The sequence below is a fragment of the Hippichthys cyanospilos genome, chromosome 21, assembly GCF_059441005.1.
Source record: "Hippichthys cyanospilos isolate Australia breed blue-spotted pipefish chromosome 21, RoL_Hcya_1.0, whole genome shotgun sequence".
NCBI lineage: Eukaryota > Metazoa > Chordata > Actinopteri > Syngnathiformes > Syngnathidae > Hippichthys > Hippichthys cyanospilos.
Window position 1 is genome coordinate 8,872,100 of NC_142389.1, and position 12,615 is coordinate 8,884,714.

Consider the following 12,615-nt stretch of genomic DNA (forward strand, 5'->3'; position numbering starts at 1 on the left):
ATTTTGAATACGGTATTCCAATATAAAACGGCAGTCGGTTTTCAATCGAGTATTGGATTGTTATGAGCTTCTGTGATTTTATTGCATGTAATTGATGCTTTCCTACTGCTTTTAGCGGATACAGTGTCATAAGACGTACATGATTGACAGATTTAGAAAAAAACGCAAGCTTTTATACACAAGGGGCGACGTGACCGGATGTGACGTTAGTTGTGCGCGACGACATCGCTCCGCCTATGCGCGCCATTTTCTTGTCGAAACTGGAAACCTCTCAAACCAAAACATTCTGTCTTAACGTAAAGTATTTTTTTTAATCGAGTTCCACGACACTTTAAATAGATGACTTGAAAATGAGTGGGATCGACGAAGGAGATAACGAAAGACCAGTAAGAACCCATGTTTAGCTTCTTTTGTACTTTACTCGTTTCAAGCCGACAACAAATACGTACATTCAACCGAAAATATTCCGTAATTAAGTTATCCATTGATGACAATTTGTGGGATTTGCACTAAAAGAAACTCTTTCTTTAATTGCCTCTTGCAAACGCAACTTTTTGCTACAGTCATTTAACAGAGGCCAGTAAACTTAGTAGCTTAAATGGACTCTTTGGTGTTACCTTAAACGGCGTCTTATCTTTTCTTCGCAGCAGTGTCTCTTGGCGTTCGAAGCCCAGTACCTTTTACATTTTGTCGTAACTAAATGCTGAAATACGCTCTTTAAATTTTGTCATGTTAACTTGAGTTCATGTTCAAACTCTTTTCCTTTGTAGCTTTCAATTGACATGTTCTGTAAATGTCGCTTAAAAAATATGGTTCTGGCATATTATCAACTCTAATGGAACTGCAATCACCACCTCCTTTACATTAATAGATGATTGCATCTTTTCCATGAAGGATTGTATCCAAGAATTCTGGAATAAAGAACAAAACTCCAAGCTTAATGAACGCTAATGAGAACATGAAGAGTATAAATCACAACTGTTGGCAACGGAGAATGTATGTTGAAAATCAGAACACTAACATCTAAAGTTTGGGTGAAAACAAACTGAGGAAACTAAACAAATGAACAAGGAAGAGTAGAAATGGAACTGGAAGCACGAATCCCAAGGTTGTTAGCATTGCTTCTTCCTTGATTCCTTTTTTATTGTGCTGCCCTTTTGCTTGCCTTACTGCCTACGTTTTCACATGTGGTAGATATTAAGTGACTTTAAAAGCATTTAAATAATTGCAACTACATTTTTCCACAGTACACAAGCACACTTGACATCAAATGGGGCACACAGACCATGTACTCTACACCAGGGTTTCCTCTGAGGGCAGCTTCCAGAAAAATAGAAATAAGGGCCACTTTTTATTATGTATTTATTTATTGTACTTTGGTTATATAATGTAGTCATCTTTAAAAAAAAAAACTGCTACGTCAAAACTCTGTTAATGACAATAAGGGAAATTGGGCTTATTTTTCTCTCTTTTAATATTATCATTATTTGTTACTTTTTAAGCATTGCACCCTGTCAAAAATTTACTTTTATACAGGATATTCCCTGGGCTACTAAATTGTGGGTGGCGAACCACAATTTGGTCCCTGGTCTGTGGTTTGGACACCACAGCTCTACGCGTTCTACTGGTGCTTTAGAAGGACTCACAAGCCTGACAGTCTCAATCAAACCTCTACATTTCTCTATTTTGTACAAGAAGCATTTAAATTATAAACTGATGTTTACTCAGTTAATTGTCTGGTGAGTGTAAGTGGACTGTGTTTTAAAATGTTATATTCCTAAAAATATCTAAATCGATTTTCTTTTCTTTAAATACATGCATGTGTAAATGACAGTTTTGCTACACGGCAATAGGTTTCCCGTTCTTCATCTAAATCGGAACATGGAAGTCCAACTCAGGCCAAGTCGGACAACAGGTCAGGCTCCCACAGTCCCACCCACGAATCCAAGCATTCTCAATCCAGATCTCGCTCTCGATCAAAATCAGGGTATGTTGTTTGTTTCCATTGCCGGGTGAAATCAGTTCTCTTTTGTGAAACACTTGCTTTTCTAATTCGCGCTCCCTTTTCAGGTCTCCTTCTAGGCAAGCTTCTATCCGACTTGGTAGCCCTTCACCCTCTCCATCCCACCCCTCCCAAGAGACCTCTCGTTCTCATTCCAGCAGCCCCAACTCCCGCCGGAAGAAGAAACGGAGCACTTCCCCAATGTCAAACCGCAGCTCTAAGGCTGAACTCGGGGTGAGTGTAATAAGACATGTATGTTGTTAACAAGAGCAACAGAAAAAAATAACTTTGCACTGTCCCATATCGATTTGATACGATACAATACATAAACACAGTATGACAGTATCAGTCTTTTTTTTTGTTTTACACGGAATGATTATCACTTTCTACCAGTAGTTACACACACACATGGCAAGTTCTGCATCGGGGTTAAAAGCGTGCATGCTAGTACAGTTATTCTTGCGAAGGAATAGACGTGCACTAGCTCATTGTATTACAGAAGGACTGATAACATACTGTAAAAGCAATATGTTGGCTCGACACAGATGTCTCAGTTTTATTTATTGTATGCCGATGTCTTTGTTTTCACAATAGATGAAGCAACAACTTTAATATGTGCTAATTGATATACTGCTCTATAGAGAAAAAGATTGTCACTTTGACTTGTCGAGTCTAATTAGCCTGCCATAGTGCCGCAATCCTTTTTGAAATTATCTTGTGATGAATCATGAAACTGACATTCTCATAGTCAGGAGCAAGTAAATGTGAATGAGGCACATGGGGATTTTGGAAATAATTGTGGTTAATGCTGTGGGAGACGTGACATTTAATAACTCTTTCTGTTATTTCATTATATCAACAGAGCCATGAAACAAAAGAAGCAAACAGTCACAGCAGTGTTCCAGATAGGGTATGTTGACTTTCTGGTATATCTTAGGTGAGCATCGTCTCATAGTTGTGAATGGATAGATGCAACATGAAAGTTAATTGTTAGGATTTGACTGTAATTTTATTGCTTTCCCTTCTAGATATGAATAAAAAAGGTTGATACGTTAACGCATGACGAATAACTTAATATTTAAAAGGGTGCTCATATTTTTTTACAACAGTCTTTGAACAATGTCGAATACATTTAGTTACAGGTGTAAAACATGTTTAGGCTGAATGATTGGTCGATCTCAGTGGGGTGTCGTTTAACCCTTTAGCTCCCGTTGGGACAATGCGTCCCACAGCTTTTCAAAAAAATCGCAGTGGGTATAGGAATGGTAGCAGGAATGTGAAATGGCATCCCAGCAGTTCATTACACACCTATCTACAGATTCTAGTGGCATTTAGCAACTTTTCCATACACAGCAAGCCACTGTCATCAAGGTAGGGTGCGTTGTGTAATTTCTCATGAATTAACACTCTAGTACTGCAGAAATATATTGATATGTGCTTAATATGTGAGTTACTATAGATTACATTGATTGGTATGTATTGTAGGCGTTTGGTGGTCATTTTCACTTCTCTGGCATGTCTTTTGTACAAGTATCACGGTCTTTGGGATATACAGTCCCAGTGGAATTTCTTGGTGGAAATGGAAGTGGGAATTTTCAAGCTAATTTTCCAAGTATCTTAGACTTATAAACAAGTAATATATGCGTTAAGTTTTGTTTTGTTTTTCCCAGGGAAAAAAATCGGTAGTGAAGGGGTTAAAGGGTTCTTGAAGCCAGTGGTTCTCAAATAGGAGTATGTGAAAGCAGCTCAGTGGGTTTATCAGAATTCAACTGGTTTTCTGACGGTTTCAACAACAACTTGAATGTAATGCTTTTTAATTCCATTACAGGAACAGTACATTTTTTGCTTTCAAATTAAGAACAAATGAGTTGGACCATGAAGCACATTATTGCAAAATTTTGCTTTAGTGACTCCTTAAACACATGTTATTGGTGAGGTAATTTTCCAGTAGGCGAGCAAGAAATAAAACAGTTGAAGTTACAGCATCTGTCTTCTGGAGTTGCTGAATAAAATTCACCTAGAGATGCCACCACAAATGTAGTTCCAAACCTTAATAAACCAGGCACTGGTTGCTGTTTCGGTCATTGTTCATTTTGTCTACGTATTCAAATATGTTTATCAATGTATTATTGTTGACCATTTTAGGCAAACCCCGATCCCAGCAAATGTTTGGGGGTATTTGGCCTGAGCTTGGACACCACGGCGCGAGACCTGAGGGAGGTGTTTTCACAATATGGTCCTATAACTGGTGTCTATCTGGTGGTCCACCAGCGCTCGGGTCGCTCGCGGGGCTATGCCTTTGTTAATTTTGAAAGTCTTGAAGATTCCAAGGAGGTACGTTTTCTTTCTTTTGTTTTATCGTGATTTCATACTTTTAAATGACATCCGTCTGTTTCTTGCCAAATGTCTCATATTTGTGTGTTGATAATTACTGTCCAGTGAGGTGTCGCCCAAAAATGAATTATGTCATTCAGTATACTATTTTCAAATTCTGCTACCTTTTTTTTTTTTTAACTTGGATACGTCATACCTTTAAATATTTTCTCGCCTGAGCGTTTCATGCGGGTGTGATTACTCGAGTCCGCCAGTAGGTGTCAGTCTTGTTACAAGCATCTTTGCTCTGAAGTCATCCATTTGTACAGCATTGTACATGTATGAGCCGATGCTGATCCTTTACTCTTGTCGTTTGTATCTCAGGCAATGGCGAGAGCCAATGGTATGGAGATAGACGGGAGAGTAATTAGAGTAGATTACTCTATTACCAAGCGTGCCCACACACCCACACCAGGAATCTACATGGGTAAACAAGCTATGTAAGAGCCATCAAATTGTTTCTCTTTTGGATGTAGTATACAAACTCATTTAAATGTGTCGGTTCTCAAGCTCAATGCTGATTATTATTATTTTTCTTCATCAGAGAGGACGATGATGATCGAGGCAGTCGGAGGGGGAGAGGCTCGTATTACAGCAGAGGCTACGACCGAGGCTACGAGCGACGCTATGACAGAGGCTATGACCGTTGTCATGACAGAGGTTACGACAGGGGCTACGACAGAGGCTACGACAGAAGCTACGACCGGGGCTACGACAGAAGCTACGACCGAGGCTACGACAGAAGCTACGACCGAGGCTACGACAGAAGCTACGACCGAGGCTACGATCGATACGACCGTTACGACAGCTACGACGAGTACGACTACAGATACAGGTAAGATGTCGTTTGCGAGTCCAAATGTTGCTGTCAACGTCTTTTCAAACGGTTGGTGTCGTGACGCAGTCGCAGGCGGTCCCCATCACCGGAATTCGTTCGATACAGAAATTCCTCTTGGTCTCGCTCTTATAACCAAAGTAAGTGACCGTGACAAAATGAATGCCTTTTTACATCTTACGTGACTTTGAAGTACTTATTAGTGTGTTTATGGATCATTTTAATTACATTTATGTACTTGTTTGACATGCTTTGACAGTATGTTTCTTTTGTTTGTTTGCCTTCCACAGGGCGCTACTGAGGTGCTGAAGCTGATTTGAAGCAGCATGTCGAAATTCACAGCACGCTTTGAGTTCAAGGCAGTTGTGTTTACTTGCAAAGGGTGCTTTTATTAGTGAATCTCTTGCAAGTCCACATTGGGTGTGGCAATGAACTTGAATTCTTTCTAATGATTCGCCATTTTCTACTTGTGTTATTTTGTTCTTCTGACCTCAAATGAGCAGTGTTAGTGGTGATTGAGTCATACGGTAAGTATTATATAAAGTATGTGCTTACACTTTTTTTTTTTTTTTAAATTGAAAAGTCATTTCGGTCATGATTTGAGTTTTATGATCACTGTTTTTTTTTTTTTTTTTTTTTTTTTAATTCTTTTACGCATAGGGAAATACGATCACCAACTCTCCACAGTTTCTCATTTTACTGCCACTAATATGCATTACAATTAAAGTTGGTCTAATAGGTGGGAGTTAGGATGTGTGGGTGAGGTGGGAAATAAAGAAAACACAGAACAAGGCGGGCGCCAGGATGTTGTTCCATGTTCACACACATTTAGGTTAATGCCGGGGCCACACTTTACACAATGACTTCTCTAAAAGTTTGAGCACTACATCCTTTTAGAGACACCAATAAAGCAGTGAAAGACTCTTAAGACTTCATTTGTCACGTCTCATTTCATCAAAGTCAAATATGAATGAAGAAACATTGCAAATATGTATCGCCGTACAAAAGAACGAATCAAAGAGGTTGTACCAAGGTAAAACCGACTAGTCATCTCACGCGATGCGCTCTGAGCGAACCACCTTATACAAGGACACCAAAAACATTTGATCTACTTTCATTCGCACTTTTGACGACGCATCTCGCATATTCGAAATGAACACAATCTTGAAACACTTATGTAACCTCCGGCTAACAGGCTGCTTTCAGCCCATGAATGCAATCTCGAATAATGGACTATCTTATTCAAATGGGGGTTGTAATAACTGCTGATATGTCACGGGGGCCCCTCGCAGTTATGCCTCGGTTCACTTTGATAGCATGGCAACTTCTAGAGCTCAAGGGTCAAACGTATTTCGCCACTCAGATGGAGAGTGTCGATGTTGTCTTCATACGTTTATGCTCCTGTTCTCACTTCTACTTCAGTGATTACCTGTTAAGGTACATGAACACTTTCTTGCAGTTTTGGAATCCCTGTAGCAAACCCTCCATTGTTTCATACGCTCAAACCAAAACGAATGCAGATAATGAATGTGATTTTATGGTTGGTTGTGACATTTCAGGAGCACTGACGCAGGTTCTTTTTCAAGGGTCATCTGTTGATAGGCCAATCACTTGTCGTCAGCGTGGATGACAGGTTACATGGTTAATAAGTGTATACTATAGCCAATTAATGAGCATGGCCCTCGATGTAGTAAGCCACAAACATAACTGACAAGTGATACGTAATTTGGTCAGACATGAGTATTCAAAAAAAATTACATGCTCCAAAGGAACTCACCCCCAAAGTCTTATCAGCTGGAACCTGCGATGTTCTGAAGCAGTGGTTCTTAACCTTGTAATGAACCCTACCAGTCTCTATTCACATTTACTGAGCGCTTTAGTGAAAAATGATGTTTGTTTATTCAAATTTAAGACAGTTGTGTTTTATATGCTGGTGTGCTCAATGAACCAAGCATGAACATCTCCTCGTTCAAATAATAAGCAAAACAGTCCATGAACTCGGAATAAATGAGCGAAGGCTTCACCCAGACTGACTCACCAAACCTTTAGGGTTCAATCAACCCAGGTTAAGAACCACTGTTCTAAAGTTTGAGATTAAGAGGAAATTGTTACTATTCTTTATGTTTTGGATACAATTTTGACTGTGCTAAACCACTTTCTGTGGCGTGTGTTTACTGTAAAGCATTTAAGCATTCAGTCAACTGTGATTTTAGGTACAAAATAAGCCTTTTTGTGACCTCAGTCTACTTCAAAATGTTTTCTCAAATCAAATGTACAGAGCTTTTCTTGCTTTGAAAATGTGAACATTTTGTACAGATTAAATTAGAACTTTTGAATAAAAACTGCAGAATACAACTAGCCTTTTCAAAGCATCTTTATGAAATTTCACAGTTCTATGACATTACAAAACAAAAAGTCAGATTATTATAATGAATTTGCATGAAATCATTTGAACAACAAAAATGTTGCCTAAACAAGGTGCTCAATGATATTGATTTACATTATAAATACACAAGAAAATGCCCGAAAAGTGTATTTCACTACATACATGAACGGTGACTTGAGTTCTCCAGTCAATGATAAATTCTGAACTTTATTGCAATACTGTAAACAAACGTGCAAGTGTGAAAACTTGAAGTGCAACAGCCCACATTTCTAACTTTGTTAGGTTGATTCAGATCATGAAAGTGGTTACTTTAAAAAACAGTCTTTACTGACATTACAGTGTGAGTCATAATAAAAAACTATTGAAAACCAAACAGAAGGAGAAAGAAGGGTCAAATTACACCTAAATGTTGTTAAATGCAGTGTTACACGTTTCTGAAAAGAAAATGTGTGAAAATCACTTTTAACCAATTAATGTATACTATAAAGGACGAGGAGTTTTTTTTTTATTACGTTTTATAAAAGTTATTCTAGAAAGTGCAATCAACAGATATTAAAACCCACATTTTGGGGAAATGATTAAAGATAATTCAAATAAATATTACAAGTTATACACAACAGCTTTCTGAACGTTAAATACAATGCAATTAGTAATGTCTACATCATGAACCAGACAACATATTCATTTGCTGTTGTGTTAGGTAACACAATAAAACCAGAAACATTTCCATATTTAAATAAATACACACATGATTTGTTCATTTTCACAGAATAAGACGGAATGCACGTTTTCGTAGATAATCAAACCTTTTTAATTTTGACATAAAAACACTACGAGAGAACAAAAAAACTAGACACTACCCTTTACTCGTTCAAACGTACGACATCCATAAACCTTTTATTCGTTTTTTGATGTTTCAAAAGTGTGATTTAACCCAATCTTGAAAAAAAAATCAGATTGGGTTGCTGGCACATGTTTGAAGATGCTGCACACACACACACACACACACACACACACCGCCATTTTACTGCTGACATGAGGGTTGTCATCTCCTGGACGCTTAGGAGTAACAAAAATGGAGGAAAAAAAACCTTCCTGTTAGTTTGTTGTTAGAGGAACTGGCGTTGAGCCACTTTAGGTGCATTGATGCATGTGTTTCAAGCAAATAGACTTTAAGCATTAGCGTGAATCTGGAGGCATCAGCCAACATAACAGTCAGGGCTCAACATGGCGTACGAAACGGCCATTTCATCTGATGCTCTGCATACGTTTTAAGTTTTAACACTACATGAAGATAGACTCCATAAGAAACATTATTATGGTAGAATAAAATAAAGAATTCTCACCGGATCACAGAATCCATTTTGTGTAAGTGGGTTATTGAAAGCCTTGACGACGACTTTACATGAGCGAGGCCAACAACAACCCAAAATTGAGGGAGAACTGCGATTTTCAGCAACAAAATACTTAAATCTACACGAAATATCCCCCAAATAAGATGTTTTTTTGCTCAGCTCTACACTTGGCGTGTATCGGTCAAATCTGGCCCCAACATTGGAACTAATGGACTCTCCAACTTTATGTTACTTCGCCCCCTATGGAAAGAGTCCATAGAAGCGGGGGTGGGGGTCTGGAAGTGTGGGGGAGGCGTTCTGTACATTCCTCAGCGATACATTCACCCGTCGCGCACATGGCTGCGCGGTTACCTCGCACACACGCACACAACAAGGCTACACAGCCTTGCATTAGCTCATTCAAGTAGACGTGCACGGCCCACGGAGCTCACACACAGCATGGCTGCAGTTCAGAAAAAAAAATCTATATGCAGCCGGATTTTCGCGTGATTCTTCTCACTCGCTTTGCGCGTTAGAAATTGTCACAATTTATACAAACATAACCGCAGTAACGGAAAGTGTCAAATAACGCGAATATTAATAGTAAACGTGCTTATTCAATTACTGCTTGAAACCCGTTTTTTAAAACTTTCTAAAGCGTAACCAGTGCTTTGCAGATTAATAGAATAAATGTACTAACATCTAGAAAAAATGCGTACTCCGTTTTAAAGAACCTATGGTCCATACAGTTTGTGAAACGAACCACTTTAGAGTCAGGCTAGAGTTGAGCAAAAACTCAATAAAAGATCTGGAAAATGCCTCATGTCGGCTTTCTGGCTCATATTTCGTTACATCCATGCTGTGTGAGCCAAAGTCCAACAGTCTCAACGTGGACGTAAACGCATCATTGGCGGGCTGGTTCATATAGAATACTCGCTCTACGTCAGCCAATCAGAAGAGCGTGCCGGCGGCAGTAGTGGGAGCGGCCCCGCTGATCTCTGATTGGTTGGCTCTCCTGGCCAATCAGAGAATAGCATGTGGTGTTCGGGAGGAAACCCTCTGAGGCGGACATGGCTCTGCTCTGATCCACTCATTCAAGGGCCCCGAAAACTTCTTTTAAAAAAAAAACAAAAAAACTTTAAAAACTGACTACATCAACAGCATGCACTTTCATCATTTTTTCCCCGTTGCTTATGTTGGAAATAGTGACTCATACATATGTAACTCAGAAACATCCCCAATACACTACATGAAAACATTAATCACCAATTGCATAACACTGTAAAGCGACTGTAAATTTTCTTCATAAATGAATTGGAGTTAAAGCATTTCCAATACAATACTTGACTAAACTTATGCACAATGATCCATTTTAATTCAACTTTTCATTCATTCACATTTTCCAATAGCATTTACTACAATCATAAAAATAGTTTAGTGTATTAATTATCAGTAATCAGTTTGTATTGTAACTCAGCTATACCTTAACTTGTACATGGTTGTGGATTATACACACACACACACATATATATATATATATATATATATATATATATATATATATATATATATATATATATATATATATATATATATATATATGCACTGTCAAATGAAAGTAATTAATTTCTGTGATTAATAGATATCGTTAATAAATCTTACCTAAAAGATTCTTAGAAAAATCCTAACTGGTGTCTTTTTTATTTTTATTTTTTTTAACTTACATTTAACTATTGTGGCAGATCAAAAAAAGTGACTTTAGACATTTATTTTCTTGAAAAGCTGCAGCATTTACATTTTGCTGCATTTGAGACTAGTCCTAAGTGCTGCCTGCAACTTTTAGTTTTGACCAGCATGAGGAAGTGTGGCGTTTTGGCAATCACTGAAAAATTTGAAATTAAAATGGGATGTTCTCAAGTTTAGCTTGCCAAAGAGTTATACTGTGATTTGCCACATTAGCGTCTTTCGATCGTTACTGGAGGCGCTTATGAGTGCTTTGCTTTTATGCGGTAGGCTAAACTTGAGCTGCTTTTGCGGTGAGCAAACACCTTCCTAGAAAGAATGCATATCATGCTACCCTCATCAAAAGTGCCATCGGGGCATTCTTTCATTCATTCAATTCACCTAACTGAGAACTCGCTCATTTTGTTCCATTTTCAAATGTTCCTTCTGCTCCCGAACTTGCACTCCGACCCACAACAAGAACCCATCAATGTCCACTTCAGGGTGTGATTGACCTTTGTTTCAGAACTCTCAACGACTCAAGCACAAGACTGATGCATAAAAACCACTTTAATCAGCGTACAAAAAGCATAACGTTATTAAAAATGACATTAGCGTGATTCAAAAAATGCTTTAACTATGACTGGAATTAATTGATTGTAGTTCATCTGTTAGAGTGATACCCCAATATATAGTCACAACCATAGCAATATATGACTATATTACCGTGTATAACACACTAAATGTGAAATAAATGCCAATTGCGCAAATTTATACATTGAGTTCTGTGAGTGAACTAAGGCAATATATTGAATTTGAGACAAGACTGTTGTCAGAAAATGCAATTCAAACTTACACGGGTGTAATTTACACAAATAGTAGCGTGAGTAATACTGAATAGCTGTCAGGCAAACCATTGGGTACACTTACACAAGCTATTGAGATCAGACAACCTCCTTTTGATTCTCCTTAGTTTTATGGATTAGTACATTGCATACAAAGTTGTCATCTATGGATTAATAGCAACCTGTCTCACAAAACTAATGTTCACTGAAATTAGAAAGTATATGCCAATCAAATTTAAATGTAGGTTTATAAAGTCAGTGCTTTATTGTTACATTCCTAACATCCATTTAGTTCAGATTTTTTATTTTTTTTTTTTTTAACAAAAATTACTGTATCCAAACCTGAACATTGGCTCAATATGTTTTGGCAAACACATGCATGTGAATGTGCAGGTGTCCCTAATATTGTGACCAATCTGTCGTGACCTTTTGACTGCACGTAACAGATGTGAAGGTTTTCAAAAATGCCCTTCTTCCGTTTCAATTGGACTGTGCGTTAGGACGCCATGTTGGAAAGCCCCTCCCCCTTTCCAGTCAACATGGCAGCCAAGACTCGCCATGAGCCACATGGCCGAGCTCAAACTAGCAGCAAAATATAACCATGCAAGCATTTGAAGCGAATGAATACAACAACTAAATATAGCCACTGGGTGGTTATGGGCCACTCGGGCGAGTTGTTTGACTTTGGTTGAGTATTGAGGGAGGGGGGCGTGGGGGCCGAATGAGGGAAGATGGACGCCCTCATTTGAATAGGGATACGTGTCATTCCCACGTTGCGCCGGGGCCCAAGTGAAGACCACGGGTCACACTTTTTCGCTTTTTTTTTTTCAATCCCATGTCACATATTTGTCCTGTTTGGGTAATGTAGTCGTGCACCATCATTTATGAATGGCCCCACCCCCCTTTCGTCCTTGTGTGTGATCACTCTACTTAAGCGTCTCCAAGCGCGTGCGAGCGCGCGCGTGCACGTTTTACTATAGCTCCGGCGACCAATGAGAACGTAGCATTTTTTTTAATGCAGAGAAAGGCACACGAATGTGATTCTAGTAAAGACACAGCAGCTTCCAACGGAACCTCCTTTTTTTCTACCGCTGCTCAGGTTCTTTTCCTTTTTACAC

The 12,615-nt window shown here is 38.7% G+C and overlaps 1 protein-coding gene across 2 annotated transcripts; it reads left to right on the forward strand.

The window, feature by feature from the left end:
- Window positions 1-223: 223 nt before the first annotated feature.
- Window positions 224-6,138, forward strand: tra2a (transformer 2 alpha homolog). 2 transcript variants are annotated; one of them, XM_088405608.1, is made up of 9 exons: window positions 224-386; window positions 1,854-1,987; window positions 2,071-2,236; window positions 2,865-2,912; window positions 4,148-4,336; window positions 4,700-4,815; window positions 4,920-5,210; window positions 5,280-5,350; window positions 5,501-6,138. In XM_088405608.1, exons 1-9 carry the CDS (start codon window positions 351-353, stop codon window positions 5,509-5,511), a joined length of 1,062 nt encoding a protein of 353 aa, XP_088261734.1. In that variant the 5' UTR covers window positions 224-350; the 3' UTR covers window positions 5,512-6,138. The 2 variants fall into 2 exon arrangements, with proteins under 2 accessions (XP_088261734.1, XP_088261733.1); XM_088405607.1 differs by having other exon boundaries at window positions 4,700-4,802.
- Window positions 6,139-12,615: the final 6,477 nt, after the last annotated feature.

Excerpts from the sequence above, each read along its gene's own strand:
- tra2a (XM_088405607.1), top strand. The coding sequence starts at position 351 with ATGAGTGGGATCGACGAAGGAGATAACGAAAGACCA. Across the intron at positions 2,237-2,864 it reads GCTCTAAGGCTGAACTCGGG|AGCCATGAAACAAAAGAAGC; the intron begins GTGAGTGTAATA and ends TTATATCAACAG. Across the intron at positions 5,351-5,500 it reads GTCTCGCTCTTATAACCAAA|GGCGCTACTGAGGTGCTGAA; the intron begins GTAAGTGACCGT and ends TGCCTTCCACAG.